At 53.4% G+C, this 19,515-nt stretch overlaps 1 protein-coding gene across 2 annotated transcripts in view; it reads right to left on the bottom strand.

Moving 5' to 3' along the window:
- The window catches only part of SCN4A (sodium voltage-gated channel alpha subunit 4), a 44,636-nt gene that overhangs the window by 3,020 nt on the left and 22,101 nt on the right, over positions 1-19,515 (bottom strand). For both annotated transcript variants that reach the window (XM_069786738.1, XM_069786737.1), the window contains 13 exons: positions 18,605-18,843; positions 16,672-16,845; positions 16,009-16,365; positions 12,535-12,963; positions 8,448-8,577; positions 7,986-8,140; positions 6,577-6,750; positions 5,878-6,000; positions 5,315-5,593; positions 4,041-4,094; positions 2,429-2,566; positions 1,474-1,578; positions 465-735 (listed from right to left, as the gene is read on the bottom strand). In XM_069786738.1, coding sequence (XP_069642839.1) covers positions 465-735; positions 1,474-1,578; positions 2,429-2,566; positions 4,041-4,094; positions 5,315-5,593; positions 5,878-6,000; positions 6,577-6,750; positions 7,986-8,140; positions 8,448-8,577; positions 12,535-12,963; positions 16,009-16,365; positions 16,672-16,845; positions 18,605-18,843 — 2,628 coding nt within the window. The remainder of the gene's footprint in view (positions 1-464; positions 736-1,473; positions 1,579-2,428; positions 2,567-4,040; positions 4,095-5,314; positions 5,594-5,877; positions 6,001-6,576; positions 6,751-7,985; positions 8,141-8,447; positions 8,578-12,534; positions 12,964-16,008; positions 16,366-16,671; positions 16,846-18,604; positions 18,844-19,515) is intronic.

Below are 19,515 nucleotides of genomic sequence, written 5' to 3'. Positions count from 1 at the left end.
TGAGTTTGCTGTGCTCTGCAGCCAACATAGGGGGTGAGGTGGAGCTACTCCACTCCACCTGCCAGAGTTGGGCAGATACAGAGAGATGAGGCCACCCCCGATGGTACACAGCTCTCTGCTCCTGTGGTGGCAAAGGGAACACGTTAAAAAATAAACTCTGAGCATGGACCCAAAGGTTAAATGCTGGCTGCTCTGTTTCAGCAGTGCAGCCAGGCAACATGGAGACAAGGGGAACCCAACACCAAGGAGGAGTGAGACACATCCCCAGCCCCTCATCTAGCCTGGTGACATAGGGTAGCCTCACATCCGTCTTGTCTCAGGGTCCTGTTGGCTTGGCTCTGCTCAAAGGGTGGGTGTAAGGGGGTGGCCAGTGACAGCTTGGTGGCTGTGGATCAGCTAGACCTTTTCCACTCTTCATTATCTGGTGAGATCCCTGAGGAACTGGTGGAACCAGCAGGACTTACCTAAGATGGAGAGGATGACTACCACAAAGTCAAAGATGTTCCAGCCGATAGTGAAGTAGTAGTAACGCAAAGCAAACATTTTGAGCACACACTCTCCAGTGAAGATGACGATGAAGACTAGGTTTATCTTGTAGAGGACAGATGTTTTGAGTTCGCTTTGATCATCTGTTTCCACCATCATGGTGACCATGTTTAGACAAATCAGGATCATGATGGTTATGTCAAACACTTGCTTGGTAACAAAGTCAAACACCATCCCTTGAAATTTGTTCTGCCATGAAGGCCATGTGGGTGATGATGGAGAACCAGAGATGAGGTGGGAAAAGGGGACACACACACACAAAACAAAAGACACAACAGAAAGAGAAGAAGGAACCGTATTTAAAAGAGTGTAGGAAACCTCAGGGTTGTGGCCAGTACACAGGTCTCACAGCCCCAAAAGCTATGGGAGGAGGGTACCCAGCACCTTGCAGGATGAAACCCATCTGGTAACACCACATCCAGGAGGTGTGGGCACAGGTGACAATTGCTTTCTAATTATATCCACAGCTAATGCATCAGGGCAAAAATAAACACATGGAAAAGACCTCACTTGAGCTGGGCTATCAAAACCAAACCCAAGTCACAACGGTGTATGTAATTGGCTGGACCAGTGTCCCTTCTAGAAGTGTTGAAAGCTGAGCTTTCTCTGAGTCTAACTCCCTTCGAGAGAGGAGCTGGGAGTTGAGCTAGGAGAAAACCCTAATACCTGCAAAAGGGATCCTCCCTTTGCCCTTGCCAGCAGACCCAGGGCTGAAGAGCAGACCCAAATGAGGTTGCCTGATGTGAACCTCTTCTGAAGCCCCAGCTCTTAGCAAGGTCCTGTCTGAAGAGCAACAATGGGGAGCCAGGATTTGGCTCCTTGCCCTGGCAAATGGTCTTCCCTTGACCCTTCTTATTCACTTTGGGACAGCTGGTGGCTTGAAGTGCTCCTGCCCTGCTGCACTCCAGGGTGATTAACCCAACATACCGATGGCCTGGGGATGGGCTTCTGGGGTTTCTTGGAGCCAAGCTTCTTCATGGCATTATAGTATTTCTTCTGCTCTTCTGTCATGAAGATGTCTTGGCCTCCAAAGTATAAAGGGAATCACTGCTGTTAGTCTTGGGAACTCTCCTCTTCCTGCCAAGCATCTCTGACCACACTCCTTCCCACCAAGGATCTCCAGCCAAGCTCCTACCAGGCATTGCTCACTGCACTGACTCAGTGAAATCTGCTTCCTCCCTACTTGCCCTTTTCTATGCTGCTTCCCTTCATTCACAGCACCCATGGGTGCTCATCCTAGCGCTGCGGTTTTGTCCTGCGGAGGTGAGGTGCTGCCTCCCAGCCCACTGCAGTGAGTGGGGCACCACGTGCCCTGCCAGGGCTCACCCCCTCCTTGCTGGCCAGATCCTGCTGGGACCGAGGCAGCATCTCGGTGTGCTTCAGAGCTTGCTCTGCACAAACAATGTGCTCTGTGTTACCCACCCTTCGCCCGCTTCCCCCTCTGGCAGCCCAGGGGTATTAGCCCCGTGCTGCTCGCTTGAAAGCAGAAGTTGATGCCTGGAAAAATGATGAGAAAGGGTCATGGGGTGGGAATAAGAAACAAAAGTGATAGCACAGGCTTACAGCCGTGCCTGCTGTGGCACAGGCAAGAGAAAACATAGCCCCCCCCGCCTCCTCCCTCTGCATCCATAAATGAATTCCTCTATAAATGTTATGGCCAGGACACAAATCCCCAGGTGCTGTTTGTCTAGCTCTCCTTGTTCACTTTGTGGGAAGCCACTAATGGATACCAGCAATTCAGGTTGCAGAGGGACCCTGGGGTCCAGCTGAGCACTGGGCATGGTGGCCCTGGTCCCCTCACCCCATGACCGTGCTGGTCCCCTTCATCCTGGACCAGTGCCCTGGGAGGCAACAGTGGCTGCAGGACCCAGAAAATACTTATCTTTTTCTTCTGCTGGTTGAAGTTGTCGATGATGACGCCGATGAAGAGGTTCAGGGTGAAGAAGGCACCGAAGATGATGAAGATGACGAAGTAGATGTACATGTAGAGGTTGATCTCATACACTGGCTGCTCTTCAATCTGACCAGGAGAGATGGGAAATGTGAGATTAACCCTCTCCAGAAAGCATGTCCCCAAGCCCCCAGACAAGGGGTCACTCTATCCAGACAGAGCTGGGGGGTGGCTACTCCAAAACCTTTGGTGAATGCTGCATGGGTTGAGTGGTCCCTGTGGGAGCAGCCATGGGAAGGGACATCCACGTGATGACCCCTGATCACACAGCACAGGCTGGGGAATAGGAAAGGATGCTCAGGTGCAGTGATATCAATGAGCAAACTTGAGTTTCTTCCCAATAATCAGCTTTCCAAGGGCTGAAATATAGCCAAGAGGGGAAAGGAAAAGTGGTTTAATTCATGCCACGCCAGCACAAAGGAGTGGCACAGCCTGGCAGCCTTGGAAAACACTCCTCATCAAGGGGCATCACTTAATTCTGCTCTATATTTGACTGGAGACATCCCAAGGTGTCACAAGCAGCTTCCCCTATTTCGAAGAAAGCTCTTGGCAGACAAGAGCGGATTTTCTCCCAAAACAGCTTTGCCCCAGGTGTTCGGGGAGGCAGGAACCCAAGCCATTTTTAGAGGGAGCTGGAAGCAGCTCCTCCACTGAGTGCTGGCAGCTGCAGCTGGGGTGAGCAGAGCAGCTGTCTCTCATGCTAAAAAAAGGCAACGAAAACAATATGTTCAGGCCCGTGGGTGTGCGGGCCTGACCCCCACAGTGGGGCACAGGCAAGTTTGCTCACTTAGAGAAAGGTAGGAAGTCTCTTCTGCTGCATTGGCTCATGGCGGTGTGTGCACACATGCGCTGGTGTGGGGACAATTTTTGGGATGGATCACAGTCAAAACAGCCTCTGCGTGAAACCCTTCAAAACTTTTTTTTTTTTTTAATAACCCATTTAACCCAAAGGTTAAATGCTGGCTGCTCTGTTTTAATAACCCATTTATTGCTCAAGGCAAGCCAGGTGCTTTATCCAGGATGGGATAAGCTCTCCCAGCTGGAGGAGCACATGGAGGGCATCGTCTCGCAGCAGGGTGAAGGAGGAGCCTGCTGGCTTGGAGCTGCGGAGGCAGAGCGGGGATTTTGGACCATGAAGCTGAAGCTGAGAGGAGCGGGCTCAGCCCCAGCTGTAGCTCAGGTGGGGTGGGAGCCTGGTGTGGGGGCCAGGGTGCAGCTGGGATGCAGGTGACGATGACATGGCTGGCAGAAGGCACCAGAAGGGACACAACTGACACTGTGCACCTCAGCAGGGGGGATGTTTTGGGCATTTCTCCACTCTTTGGCCCATGGCCTATCCAAAGCCATGGTGGGATGCAGGCAGCCCCCCCAGCACCAATGGGCAGAGCCAGAGGAGGTGCTGTGGCTGAGGGGTCAAGCCCCAGCCCGTGCTGAGCTCCTCCTCAGCCCCAGGACTCTGCTCCCAGCCTGCCAGGGGGAACTGGCCCGGTGGGATAAACGATGCTTGGTGACAGTTGTGAGACATCCCTGCTTGTCTCCTTACCTCGCGTGAGTCCACAGCAGCATACATGATGTCCATCCAGCCTTTGAAGGTCGCCTGTGGGGACAGTGGAGATAAACAGATTTGCTGGGAGGTATTTGGGGCTGGGGGGGGGGGGGCAGGTCAAAGGGTGAGTGTTTGGGGTTTAGTTTGGGAGCTTAGCTCTGAGCATGCCTGCTCACCCTGGAGTTATAGCTTCTTTGTGGGAATGGCAGAAGGACCATAAGTTGAATCCACAAGAAAAATGCCCTAATACAGAAATGCTGAAATTTGCACGTGCACACACCTGTGCACACATAAGCTCCGTTCTGTGGCTGAGGTTACCAGGGACTTCCCAAAACACCACCGCAAACCAGGCTGGGAAAAGCAGCAATTGACTCTTTCCCCCCCCAAACAAAGTGCATTTTCCCAAGGGCAGAGCTGTGCTGGGGCCGGCTGCCTCCCTCCTGCTCCCAACCTGTGCCACCTCCGTAGCCCTGACTTCTGTGTCGCTGCCTCTGCTACCTGCTGGATCCCGATCCTGGTGGGGTAGGGGGGTACGCTGCATCTTTTACAAGCTTTTACTGCTGATTTGTTAAACAAAAAGCCTGAACATCTTGTTTCCTGAATCTGATGGAACAACAAATCTGAAGAGGAAGTTGAATTTAAAGCTGGTTAATCAATTTGGGTTATGCTCTGATTCTGCAACCACCAGTTCCCCTGGATCTGATGGGAGTAACCCCAGCCCACACAATAACAGAGCCCACACCTATGTATTTATGAAAACTGCGGTGAGCAGTTCCCCTTCTGCTTGCCTGGCTCAGCTGCGGTGGGTTCAGTGGAAGCACGTCTATATTCGCCCACTGCCTTGCAGCGGACACATGCGCTCTTTTTCCAGTCATCATCTTCCCCATGCAAAACTCTTGCAGCCTATGACTACAGCAGACCGAACTTTTCAAATGGGGGGAGGGAGGAAGAGAGGGCCCCCCTCCTCGCTTCTGCACCCTGCGCTCTGCAGAGGACTTCTCGCAGCTCCAGGCTCGGTGCTACCTACACTCATCCACAGCGGTTCCCTGGTCACACTTACCTTCCCCTCCCATCTTCTACCCTGTCCCTTTCCTCCTTGGCTCTGCAGGTTTGGTTTTTTTTTGTTAAATATCAATTTTGGAGCTAAGAAGCAACTAAGAGGCCCCGTCTGGGCATCACGGTAACATCTTACTTCAGCCCTGATGCTAATCACGCTGCCCTGCTACAGTAATGCATGTCTTGGAGGGATGGCAGCTGCTTTCATTACATACCACCTGCAGCAAGGAGAGGTATCCCAAGCCCACGTTGTCGAAGTTGACCTTGACGTTGACCCATCTGACCTCATTGGTGTGGAGGAGGGCCATGCAGTCACTCTTATTGTTCACCACACTGATGTCGAAGACCTCCCCTGAGGTGGTGTTGATGCATCGGTAGTACTTCCCCGCAAAGAGGTTCACCCCCATAATGCTGAATATCAGCCAGAAGATGAGGCAGACCAGCAGGACATTCATGATGGAGGGGATGGCACCCAGCAAGGCATTCACCACCACCTGCAAGGGCAGAAAAGACCTTGGAGGACCTGGCTCCTAGCAGGAGCCTTATCCCCTTACCAGGCCAGAAATGTTGTGGAGCTGCATGACCCTGTGCCCCAGCCTTACCCTCCCCAGCAGCACCAAGTGGGCTCAAACTGGGCCACAGGGACCTTAGCATCGATCCCACTGATCTGGAAGCCCCTAAAAACCACGTGGGATGGGTCCCTGATGTAGGCGACTGTTGAATGGTGCCGCATTGTGTGTCCATGTCAGGGCCAGCAGCACACGGGGAAGACACCTACCCTCATGCCTTCAAATCTGGACAGGGCACGCAGTGGTCTCAGAGCCCTCAGTGTCCGCAGGGACTTGATGGCTCCCAGCTCGGAGTATCCCAGCCAGTTTGCTGTCAGGCTGATAATGGAAACCTGGAAGGAACAGCCCAAGGGATTAGCAGCATCTCAGATGGAAACACAGCTGGACCACATCCCTGCAGCTCCTGCCCTTCCCTCTCACCCCAGCACTCCCTCAGGCTGGTGGTCATCATCTTGTCTTGGGACACAGGGACTGGCATTGAGTCCTTGGATCCCTGGTGATCAGCCATGTGGAGGATATCCCTGCCTCTTGGGTGTGAGGGTGGAGGTGGTGGGGGATGCAGAAATACTGCACATGACAGAGCCTGCTCTGTCACAGCTCTCACATTTGGGAGACCCTATGTCCCTTCATATCTCTACTAGGGATCTCGCAGAGCAGCATGGGGTCATTCTTGGCTTAAGTGTAAACCAGAAAGGGTTTGAAAGGGTTTCTGCAGCCAGGGAAAGAAGTGGCCCTTCCTGTGGAGGACCAGTATTTTGAGCAATGGTCTAAGCCCTTGTTCCACAGCCACCCCATTGTCCTTTAAAATACAATATGGGTTCCCTTCCAACAGCTTGCTACAATCCCTTGCTGCTCCCAAATCCCTTGGTTAACTATGGCTCTTGAGGTGCTCAACAGACAACACTTACATCAACGATGAGGAAATCCAGCCAGCACCACGCGTTGGTGAAGTACACCTTGAAGCCATAGGCCACCCACTTGAGCAACATCTCAATGACAAAGATATAGGAGAAGACCTTGTCGGCATACTCCAGGATGGTGCGTATCACCCTTCGTTGTTCAATGTAGATGTCCTCAAAAGCCTGGAAGAGGCGTGGAGCTATGTGACAGTCATTCTTCCATTAGACCTGCTGCACGGCTCAGTGCAGCCACATCCATGCCTGCGTTGCCCCTGCTTTTCTAGGGCTTGGGGCAGCTTGAAAACTTGACAGCCTAGCTACATGTGGCACTTACTGACGCACCTGATCAACATGGGGTCTAACTCTTGTTTACAAGTTCTTGTTGGCTATGTAGAGCGGTGTTTGTCCCAAAGCAAAGCTTCAAAGCAAATGTCCAGCTGCATCAAATTCCCATGAGTCTGAGCACAAGTCAAAAGCCAGGACACCAACCTGCATCTTTGGATGCCTTGGTAGTTTTGAAAATGCTGTTAGGAGTTTGGGTTACTGCTATGTCCGTATGGCATGTAAAACATAAGCAATCAGAGGTACAGGCATGGTGGCCAGGTGTTGTACAGCTGTTTTAGCAGAACTTTCGATTCCGGCACTAGCTACAACCTCAGACATCCCCAAACTGCACTTCAGAGCATGATGCAGACGTGTTTTAAAGCACCTCTGAAAACCAGTTCAGTCCCTCTATTCTGGTCCCCTCTCTCTTTACCTCCAAACTTGCAGAGAAGCTGGTCTCCCCAATAACTCTGCGTATTTACAGGTGCAGCTGAGTTATACCCAGCCCAAACACTCAGAGATGACCAACAGGCTGACACACAGCTTTTTAATGGGGTTGATTTAAATGGACGCCCGGGTTCTGGGAAGGTGCACCAGTCAGCAGCTGGAAGCACTGAATAGCAAAATAATAACCATGAGTTATTCGCAAAGCACCTCCCGACAACCAGTTATGGAAGCAATGAAATGAGGAACCACCCACATAAAGATAAATAGATGGTTCAGACAGTTCATGGTTGATATTAAGAGCAGGAGAGGAGGCTGTAGGCAGTTGCATCCCCTGGAGCCCATGCACCACAGCCGATGGTGGGTGCTGGGGAGGGTTGTATAGGGTTGACTGTACCGATGCAGGGCTCTTGGAGGGCAAGGGAAGGATGTTTAGATCCCCTTGCAAGGCTGTACATTGGGCAGACCTGAGCCAAGTGGGGTTTTAAATCAAACGTCTGCCCAAAGCTGTGTTATTTTGCACAGGAGACAACCAGGCAATGCCCAGAGCCTCTGGTGCTGCTGCCTGGGCCCTGCCCGCCTTCCTGGGCTCCCACCAAGCTGGGGAGCTACTGTAGAGCAAATGGGACAGGGCGAAATGTGGGACCTACCAGCGCCCCACTGCTGAGGAGGATCATGAAGACAATGAAGGTCTCGAACCAGTCGTGCTCCACGATGCGGAAGCAGGTTTTCCGGACGTTCCACCATACCTTCCCTCTGTCACTGGTGATGTCCACGTAGAGGCAGGGAAACCTCTTCACACAGGCTGAGCATGGGGCAAAGAGCTGTGAGTTACCTCCTGGCCAGGGCTTTTCCACCGACATGACACTATTTGTGCTTTTATTGTCTTTTCAAACCCTCCTAGATGGAGGTTGGAGCAGGATCCTGCTGGGTTTGAAGGTGTGCACACAAGAGGGGAGCCCCATGGGGACCATCTCCCTGGTAGTACAGGAGGATTTGGAGTTTGGGCTGAGCTAAGTGAGCCTGGGGGTCGTTGTGCCACAATCGGTTGGCAATGGCCCCTCCATACCCAACTCCCCCTCTCCACAGAGTCCCCTGCCCTACTTAGTCACCTTCAGTGAAACACTCCTCGGGGTCTTTGCTGTCCTCAGCCTCTTCTGCCACCTCCTCCTCCACGGGCGGCGGGGGCTTGTAATCCACAGTGCTGCATAGGGATGACGCATTGTCACTGGAGAGGGGATTCTGCAAAGGGAGAGGAGGATTCAGGCTGAGCTGCCCTGCAGAAGGGATGCTCCTGGGCTCTGGCTGCCTCTGGCCGTCTTCCAGTGCCTTCTGCCCGCACAGAGACCAGGCAGTACTGGAGGAGCCGGTTAGTGGGACCCCCTTGCTTGAAGGCTGCTCTGAGTCCCTTTCCTAGGAAAACACAGCCCAGAGTGAAGCTGTTGAATTTTCCAAGGCTGCAGACCTTGGAGGATTGTTGGTACCTGAGCTTACACAAGCTTTGCTTTTTATCCAGGTTCAGAGGAGCAAAAGGTCCCCTAACCCCAGCCTTCCTCCCTGCACAGCAAATCCATCTCCCGTCCACTTGTACCATCACCTCAGGCTGATTTTCTCACCTCCTCCTCCTCTGCATGCCCCTGTCTAAGAAATGCTCTGCCAAACACCCTTTGGTACAATGAGACCTGCAGAAACCTGGGCGGCCACCCTGGCTCTTCTCTCAAATCCTGCTGGCTCGGCTTGTGCTGAAGGGCTTTTAAGCTGAGGTTCACCCAAGTTCAAAACCTGCATCCCAAATATCTCTCACCAGCTCCATCCTGCTCCACAGCTCAGCTTGGCTGGCTTCCCAGACACCACTCAGCAAGGCCCAGAGGGGCTGATAATGAGAGAAAACCTTGGCAAGCCCCTGGGATTTTTTTCCTCCTTTTTTTTTTTGGCTTTCTGAGAAGAATTTCTGCAGCACTTGAGGAAAGAGCAGATCCCCAGACCTGCCTGTCCTACCTGGGACCAGCTGGGAACCAGAAGATCTTGGATGGGCACCTCCAATGGAGGATAGTGTTGGCTTGCATGAGAAGGAGATAATCCTCCCCCAAGGTTGCTAGTGCTTTCAGTAGCGAATAAAGCAGCTACTCCATCCTCCAACAAGCCAGGGAAGACCCCCTGGGGTAATTTGAGGCACTGTCATTGCCTGCAGCCTCAGGGGCCACAGCCACATCTCTAGGAGAAGACGTTGCTTTGGGGGACCTTTGCAGCCTGGCTGCTGCGTGCTGGGGACACACAGGGCATTGCCTTGAGGAGCAGGACACAGCAGTAGCAGTGGCATGAGCTGTTGGCTGGTGGCTCTGCAGGAGCAGTGGGGCCACCCTCCACTGGGGCTGGGGGGGGGGACAGGAGGGGCAGGGGGATTAGGAGGCCTGGGCATGGAGCCAGGCAAGCTATGACCCCGGGGAAGGACACATGGACACCATCTGCCTCCGGGACAAGTCTTCCAAAGGCACGAGGTGGGGACGAACCAGCCCAGTGGCACTGGAGATCAGGGGAACAGTGCCCAGGGCAGGTCCTCTTGAGGGGGGGACAGAGATAACTGTGTTGGTCCCAGTGCACGGTCCCCCAAACCCCTTCCCTGGGGGCTCCTGAGCCCTCTACACACCTGAGACCAGCAGGTTTGCGGGGCAATTTTCATCACATACGTGGTACAGCACCTCCAGCCTGGCTGGGTGTTTCTACCCAAATCCAGGGCTTTCCCCATCCTTGCCAGCACCAAGCACCGGCATTTAGGTGCTGCACACCCACACTCACCCTGTGACCCCCATAATTCACAGCACTTGACGGTGGTCCTGTGATGTACACAGCCCAGAGCATCTTGGGAGACATCAGCCCGCCTGGCAGCATGGTGGTCTGAGGCAAAAAGCCCCCAGGAAAATCCCTGAGCCACAGCACTGACTCTTTGCACAGCCATAGCACATCAACACTTCTGTTCCCGTCACCTCCTTGCTGCTTTGCGGTGCAAAAGATAAATCAACCATAAAATGCAAAAGTGCTCAAGGAAAGCAGCTCCGCTACTGCCATCACCCCGCCACTATCATTTCACCCTAAAAAATACATTTGTCTCAGAAAAGAGCTGCTCTGGAAGGGGAAGAGCATTTATCAGTATTTTCTGAGCAGCCCATCTGGAGAAACCCCCCCAATTTGCAGTCCTCACCGGTGGCCCGTGTCCCTGGTGTGAGGCAGTGTGCCGGGCTTTGGCTCCATCTGGAGCTAATCAAGGGCATGTGAACACACCGAGCTAGCAGCACTCTTCCCCAAGGACCAGCTCAGGGCTCCCACCAATTAGCACTTGATTTCTAATTACTAGGCAGTCAATTCACATGATGACCGCCAGCCCATTGCCCACCCTGCCTGTTTGGGCAGGGGGCCAGGTTGTTAATGCACCTCCCTGGTTTGGACCTTGGTCAACATTCGCCTGAATTTAGCCACCAAAACCAGCAGCAATGATGGGGTGAACTGGTATTTAGTGGTTGAGGGATGCTGTTTGTCCCCCGCACGTGCTGAGCAGCCAGGGATGGCTCTCAAAATACGAGGTCCATGCAGGGTGTTGGAGCAGGTGCCACTAGATGTCAGCTGAACACAGCCCCAAAATGCTGGAGCCACACTGGGACATGTCCGATAGCTGGATACCGAGCTTTTCCCCCAGCCACCGGGAAGGGCATCATGGTGGTGAGGAACTGAGGTCCTTGGGGATCCCACAGGCCAGGCTGGATGGGTCCTTCCGCTGCGGCCAGGTTGGCATTAGCATCGCTGCTGTGTAGTGTGACTGTATGCCCAGTATGCATGGCCTGGGTGTAATGGGGATTACTGCTACTGGACTCATAGGAGGAAAAATTTTGGGAAAAATGCCAACTCTCAGCCCTCCTGCTGGCAAAACTAAGGGGAAAAACAACAGCAACTCCCCTTGCCCATTCCCTTAACCCAAGGTGCTCCAGGCAAGTTTCTCCCTTCTGAGCACTGCAAGCAGCACATTTACAGTGGGTCATAGCCAGCCACCATCTTTCCTGCCATCTTCCTGCTGCAGCCCCAACTGCTGAAAACACCCTGTTTTCCCAGCTAAAAAAAAAAAAAAATAAGTAATCATGACTATCCCTTCTTCTTGCACTGTTCCCCGAGTGAAGCCAGGTCCCTGTCACTGCGCAGAGCTGTAAGGAGCCTGCAGACGGGGAGGGAGGAAGATGGCTCTGGGCTTTTGGCAGTCCTGGTTCATTTTCCAGCCCTGCATTGGGATGCCTGTGCAATTCCAGCCAGGCATTCTGCAGCAGTTGTGGTTGCACCCAAACTGCACCACTGCCTTCTGCGCCAGCACACCGCCCTGAGCAGGACTCTAGCTGGGACAGAGCTCCCAAAGGCTCCTCAACTCCTGAGCAGACACATTTGCCATCAACAGTGATGATAAACCCCTGGTCAGAACTGTTCTATTATTCATACAAAACCCCTTTCCAGACTGATGCAGTTGCTCCTCTCCACTGCAGCATCCCCACTGCCCTGTATTTCCTCAGGACCTCGGTGCAACCATGTTGTGAGCAGTAATTTCCCAGAAGACTATCACCCTCCTTTTTGTGTCCCCTCAGGTCTTCCCAAGTTTCTTGTCTCACATCTCCCTGTCATCCTCCCAGAGCACTGAGGCAATCGGTGTCCCATGAGCCTGGACAGTCCTCTCCGTGCCTTGACACAGCAATGCCGACCTCAGCTGTCTCATCAGCTTTGGATCCGAAATGCATCGCTTCATGTTCACTTGTGCTAAGCTCCTCCATCTGGTTTCATACCCTCTCTGATGATGCTTTCTGAGGCATTAGCAGTAGATCCAATGTTAGTGCCATCAGCAGATTTCCTAGCATCAAATTCCTCTTGAACATCTTTAACACCAAACTGAGCGTTTTGCCCCTTGCACCAACCCTGTAGTGCAGTGGGTTCCCCTGGCATTAGCAATAACCCCATAGCCTGACCCAAAACAGGCCAAACCCCTGCTTGGACCCCCCCACTTCCAGCTTACACTGGGAAATGCCAGGTTGAAACCCCCCCAAGTTTGGCCCATGCTACACATTGTGGAAAAGCTAAAAGTAACAAAACCAGCATCATTCTTTGGGCAGCACAGCAAGAATGGTTCAACCACAGGTTTTGTGTTGAAACCCTCCCACCAGCCTTTCCTACCTTAGCATCTTCAGTGTCGGACTGGGTGCTTGTCTCCTCATAGAGGTCAGACTCCTCTGAGGCGATGGGGACTTGCACCGTCAGGTTGGGGTTGTTAATGAAATTCATGTGGTCCAGTTCATCCATTAAAAAATGCTCTTTGCCTGTGACTCCATCCAGGTACTCCGACTTGGGCTCCTGGCCAGTGTCCACATGGTTTAGCACAGAGTTGTCCGTCTTATTGGGCTCTTGCTCTTCCTCCGGGGCCACCTTCTTCCCCTTCCACAGCCTGTGGAGCAGCATGAGGACAGAGCTCTTTACAAAGTCGATCCCCCTGCTGATCCTGCCAATAGCGATCTGCAAATTGTTCATCTCTCCATCATCGTCAGATGCCGCCAGGCTATCGGCACTGAAGGAGCTCAGCAACAAAGCTAAGAACAGGTTCAGCACCTGGAGGGGACAAAAACAAATACCAGCACTGACGTCTGGCACCAACGTTGTCCCCGCAGACTGGAGCAGCAAGGAGCAGTCATCACTGTGAAGAAGATCCTTACGTTGAGTGTGTCATGGGATTCCCTTCTCCTGTTGCCCAGCTCTAGGGACTGCAGAGATGCCAACCGCATCTCCCGGAGGACATGGACATGGTCCAGCTCCTCCTCACTCCTCCCTGGGTTCCCATACCCTCAGTATCACCCCCAGCTGCTTGGGTCCTGCTGATCCATTTACAAGCGATGCCAGTCATCACTTCAGCCCCTCTCAAACCACCTCCCCTGTGGGTCCATCAGCATGTCCCTCCCTTTGCTCTCTTGGAGCTCTTGGCCTGGCTGGTCCCCACGTGGGACTCCCTGCCACCCACAGGGTTGAAACTCAGCTTTGTCCCTTCTCTTCCCAGGGATAAACCTGTTTAACCAGTCCTCCCAGCTGCAACTCTTCCTCTCCTCAGATGCCCAGTGAGCTCCTGAGGGTCTTCAACACCCTGGTGCCATGTAGGAGCCTGAGCTACAGCTGTAATCTCATCCCTTTCTACCAGAGACTGCTCTGCTCCATGGAAAGTGGCATTTCATCTCAGCACAAGTCAGCTCATGAGATGCAAAGGCAATGCTCTATATAGCTCCAACCCCAGGCGCTCTCCTGCTTCCCCCAGATCTCTCCTACTTCACCATGCCCAAAACGTGACTGGACGCCGCCGCAGCCTCGCCTGGCACGGGTGGACGAGCTGCATGCCAGAAACCCAGAGCGGCTCATGAGAAAAGGAGGAGGACAGGCTCTCCCCGGGCTACGGGAGCATCGGCAGCACCCAGACATGCTCTTGCTGTGCAAAGCAGCCAATGGGCCAAGCCCACAGCTGTTGATGTTTGTGCCTTTTTGTGCCAGCAGCGTATCTGAGAAGGGAATTAGCTGCTATTCAAGGTCACTGCTGTTTTCACATGGCTCATACCATATGACTTCAATCGCATCTTTAAATAAATCCCTACTATCCCATCAGTTTAATACTTACGTTAAATACCAGTTACAGCTAATAGTTGCTGTTGGCTCTGGCTTTTTTGGATAGGAGTCCGTTACCTTGTCACCCGACTGACTTCCTCCCTTTTCCCTTAATAACCCCAAAGGAAATGCTCAAAGTGTCATTAACAGTAAAGGATGACTGCCTGTCGCCTTCTTCCTCTGCAGGGGAAGTGGGGAGAAACACACACCTCCCTGCAGCCGGGATGCTCAGGAGGCTGTGCGGGATGGGCTCCAGGACTCGGAAATACCAGAGACATGGGCAGGAGAGCTTGGCAGAGAGGATGAAGAGGGCAGTGATGGCTCTGTAGGTGGTTGTGCGCTGTGTTTCTCTACTTAGCTTTAAATGAACCCCATGCAGAAGCAGCACAGAGCACAGCAGGACCTGCAAAGCTTGTCCTGACCCCACCAGCTGAAAATTGTGCCGCCCCCATGTCTTCTCCAGGAAAGCCTCCTGGAGGGGTGGATGGGCTGTCCTACTCCAAAAACTGGATCCAGAAGAGGAAAGGTTTCCAGAGCTCCTTTTGGGGAGGTTCTCCAGGGAGCCCCAGTTGCAATTCCCAATCTCTAAGCTCCTGCACTCTCTGCAGACTGTTCTGGAGATGCTCCTGCTGCTTACAGGTGATTTTCAGCCTGATTCAGCATTGCAATTCAAATGAACAGGTTCCCTCTTGAAAGGTAGCGTTACAAACTGTTGCTGACTGCTGGGTGATGGGCAGCCCAGGGGGGACATTGGGCTGCTCCCCACCACGAGATGATGCATGCCCAGCACCAGCCAGCCCAGACCCCAGGACACCCCAGGGTGAGGTCTGCAGCCAGCATGGCTCTCCATGCTGCTATGGGGGCCAGTTCAAAACCCCAAATACCTGGCACAAGCCAGGGAAGCCAAGCATCACCCAAATCCCAACTTTCTGCCCTCGAAGTGGGTCACTCCAAGCTGCCCTACCCCTGACCTGAGCTGTGGGGTGGTCTGGGTTTCTCCCCAGTGCTGTTTTCACCCCTCCGGAGGGCTGTGCCAGCCCAGGGCTGGAGCAACCACCCGTCGTGGGGAGGGAGGCGTCAGCAGCTCCCTGGGCAGATAGTTTTTCAAAGCAGATTCCAAAGGGCTTACACAACCCCAGCAAGTAATAGGAGCGATTCAGCAAGCTGCCGCGCTTCCCTCCCCTGCCTTGCTCCTTAAGAAGGGAGAGCAGGGCCCACACAGCCTGGAAAACAAGCTTCAAAGCCACCAGCGAGAGGGTTACCAAGTTTAGAAAGGATTTCACGCTCGCCTGGAACTTGCAAACCTGCAGCGCAGACAGCAAGCAGCTTGGGTTAGTGAGGAGGGCAACGGGCAGAGAGGGAGGGTGATGGTGACCGGGGGTTCACCAGGACCCAGTGGAAGGAGCCCCCGTGCTGTAGAGGGGTTGTGCATGAGGACTGGGGATACTGGGGATGCTGGGGATCTGCAAAAGTCTTCTGGTGGGGTGGTCTGCTCCCAAAAGCAGCCAGGAGCAAAGGGCCAGCCCTGGGGTGAGCTGGATATAACACTGCCTCCATCCCTCATCACAGGAGAGTGGGAAGCAGGGGAGGAAAGCCTGAAAAGCCACGTGGAGAAGAAAGGGCAGCTTGAAGATGAACTCTTTTTTTGACCCAAAGCTGCCCCTGCATCTGCTTAAAGCCCATTGTTAAGTTTTCCATGCCTCAGTTTCCCCTTCTGTCCTTGATCTAGTTTCAGCTGAAAGTCCCTCAGAAATAGCTTCTTACCCTGCTTTACACAGAGCTGAGCACACAGCGTATCCCCACTGGGTCTACAGGAGGGAGATCGAGCCCTTTGCCCATGCTCCTGTAGAGCTCCAACAAGGCCATGCCTACAGGCACAGCCCTGTAGATGAGCTGAGCTGAACAGCATTGGCCAGAGAGCGAGAGGCAGAGGTGTTCCCCAGCCCCATGACACCCTCTGTCCTTGCCCCCCACCTTTCATTGAGGGTCCACCCCAGCTCCAATACTCACCACGAGGTTCCCAATGACCATGACCATCATGAAGACGATGAGGCACATGGTCTGGCCAGCCACCTCCATACAGTCCCACATGGTCTCAATCCACTCCCCGCAGAGGATGCGGAAGACGATGAGGAAAGAGTGGAAGAAGTCATTCATGTGCCAGCGGGGCAGCGTGCAGTCGATGGAGATCTTGCACACACACTCTATGTAGCTCTTCCCAAAGAGCTGCATCCCCACCACAGCAAAGATGAAGACGATGATGGCCAGCACCAGCGTGAGGTTCCCCAGGGCACCCACTGAGTTGCCGATGATCTTGATGAGCATGTTGAGGGTGGGCCAAGACTTGGCAAGCTTGAAAACCCTCAGCTACGAGGAGCAAGGAGAGAAGGTGTTGATTTGCCTGGGGTTTTCATTGCCCCAAGGTGTCAGCAAGGATGCGAAGCTGGGATTAGACCTTCATGTCGCAGTTTTATTAAGGCAGGAGGGATTAAACACCCAACTGCTTTGCAAAGAGCACACTCCAACTTTCCTAAATATTTAGCTTGGCTGTCAGTGTTATCTTTAACAGGGGACAAGTTGGTGACTGCCATAAAGGAGGTTGAACCAGCATTCTCCACCCTGGTGGCAATTGCATCCAAAACCCCCAGGTACACCTTGACCCACGGCACGTACCAAGCGGAAGGAGCGGAGCACAGAGAGCCCTTGCACGTTGGCCAGACCCAGCTCCACCAGGCTCAAGGTGACGATGATGCTGTCAAAGATGTTCCAGCCCTGCTGGAAATACTCATAGGGATCCAGAGCAATGAGCTTTAGGACCATCTCCGCCGTGAAGATCCCCGTAAAGACCTGTGGGAGACAGCACCCTGTCACTTTGCTTGTAAGCCAGTCCTGAGCCTTGGTGTGGTGTGGGTAGCACCTTTTTTGGTGCATTCCCAAAGCATTTCATCCTGTTAGATCCAGTCCAGTTGGGAACAAGCTCCCCAGCTGCTGCCCAGTGTGGCTTGTGAAGCCAAGCTGGGAGTACTGGTGACTGATTGCTTCTGGAGAGACACAAAGGTGTGTGTTGGCAGGTGGAAATTAAAAATAAAAGTTGCATTGGCAAAGGGACCCCCTTTGAACAACTGCTGAATCACAGAGATTCCCAGCACTGGGAACTGGGCTGCTACTGGGACGCCCCTGCCCCTCCCTGAGCCCTGCGAAAGCTGATCCGGCTTTTACACATTACTCTTTTCCTGGGACTATAACAGCAATGTGCATTATCACGTTACTCCAGAGCGGAATTAGCAATGTGACAATTAGCATCCTTGATGCAATTTCATGACACAGCATGCGCAGTGTGGGCCCAGTGACAAATTTTGCCCTAGATGTGGATGGGAGGTCCTTGCCTCTGCTTTGCAGAAAGGCTTCTGCACTGGCATCCCAGGGGATGCTCCCTGACATGCCCCTTTGTGTGCCGGCCCATAAATTCCCCATTTTCTGCTCCTGCCAGCTGATCCCTGCTCTCTTCACTTACACCCTGGTCATCTGTCTGCCTGCAGCAAGATGAGCAGTAGGCACTGCTGCTTTCATCTTGGGCACAGGCAGGCAATGTGGGGGAAGACTGTGGCTCAGTGGGAGCTGCTTCTCCTGCTCTCATCCCTCCCTGGCCCTTCCCCAACAAATCATCCCCATCCCCACCGGCATTGGGGTGTACATGCAGCCAGAAACCGCTGCTGGCACGAAGGAAAAGCTGGAACCGTCTTTGCAGTGTGACTGTACTTTGAGCAACAGCCGATTAATCCCCTTGTATTTCCTGAATGAAACCAGAGACAAAGCAGCTATGTGCTGAGTGTCATCCTGCCCACCCAAGGTTTGGGCACTGGCATGTGTCACTCCAGTGCCCGTGCACAGAGAGGCCCTGGCAGGTGCTGGAGCAGGGCAAGGTGGCAGGAGAGCTCTCCCATCCATTAGCTGCATTTCCCAGAGCTACCAGGGGACCCCCGGACTTGTCCCACCAGCAGATTGCCATTTACCCTGAGCTCCACGCAGGAGCAGCCACAGCTGGTTGCTAAATATGCCTATGAAACCAGCACAGCCGAGATTTGCAGTGATTTCACTGGGAAAACTCCGGAGTATTATTTTTTTCCTAATGCTTCTAACATTGTTGCTTCTTGCTCAGTGGGGACCTGTTTGCTCCCAGAATCTGAAAGGGCCCCTGCTCTGCCACGTGGCCACCCAGCATCGCGAGGACACTGTGGTGTCAACCAGGGCTGGCAGTAGCTTGTACCTGACCCTGGGTTGCAATACAGAAGATGGCTCAGGACAGCTCTGCAAGGCCATGGCCACATTGGCATCACTGAGATGCACCAAGCAAGACAGAAGCTGCAGCAGAAGGGGAGTAGGGGATGCTGGATCCCACCCCTGTATCGCTTCCCTTGATCCGAGCCATCCTGGAGTCCAACCCATCACGGGGATGCTGTGATCAGACCCCTGCAGCACTTTTGCGGGAGCTGGGATGTGTTTCCAGCCATGCATGCTGTTCAGGTGACACAATCACAGCAGGATGGTGGATAGTGTGGCTGCTGTGGCTCTAATGGGGAAGGATGGGATGCCTGCAGCTGCCTACCAGGTTCCCCACGGACAGCACGTTCTCAAACTCCTCTGTCATGGGGTAATGCTCCATGGCCATGAAGAGCGTGTTGAGCACAATGCAGATGGTGATGCCCAGGTCCACGAAGGGGTCCATCACCACTAGCTTGACAAACTTCTTGAGCTTTATCCACGGAGGACAGCAGTTCCACACCAGAAACATGTGGGCAAATTTGTACCACCAGGATGGGCACTTCTGATGAGCTTCCTCCAGTTCTGAGGGCAGGAAAGAAAAATGACATCAGTGTAGGCTTATCCTGTCCTCCCCTGGGTGGGGCAAGTGCTAACCCACTAGAAGAGACCTCTCCTGAGGTCCTGAACCAGCCCTAGACCATCTCTGAGTTTAATATGAGGGCTAAAAGGAGGAGCCTTCCCATGCCCAGGCACAGTGATGTTGCAGACCTTAGCCTCCAAATCAGAGAGGAATGGAAAGGCAGGTCAGTGAGGGAACCGTGGGTCCAATCCTGCTCTCAACACCTGGGCAGGATCTGAGGTGTCTCTGCCACGCTGAGATTGCAGGGACATCCAAGGGAACTGCTTTGGGGTGGCCAGAGGTTTTTGCACCCATTCTCGGTGAGGACAGGGCTGAGAAACCTGTTACTGCTGAGTCTATGGTACTTTTTGCTGAAGTTGAGACAGCAGCTCTTAGGAAGCCACTCAACAGCTCTCAGTTGACTCTGGAGACTGCTGTAACAAATTGCAATCCAATTCCTTTGCATAAGATATTGTATTATTGCCTCCAGGCATCATCCTAGCAAGTTAGGATGAAAAGCCTTGCTTGAGCATCACTGCAGTGCACTGACCCCATACGGAGACCCCAGGTCCAGAGTCATCCCTCGCGTGGGGCTGGAGATGTGGGAAAACCACTGTCACTGGTGTGTGCCGAGC

The sequence above is a fragment of the Haliaeetus albicilla genome, chromosome 7 (genome assembly GCF_947461875.1).
Source record: "Haliaeetus albicilla chromosome 7, bHalAlb1.1, whole genome shotgun sequence".
Classification (NCBI taxonomy): domain Eukaryota; kingdom Metazoa; phylum Chordata; class Aves; order Accipitriformes; family Accipitridae; genus Haliaeetus; species Haliaeetus albicilla.
Note: the sequence above shows the minus strand (reverse complement) of the source record. Positions and strands in the feature narration are given on the sequence as shown.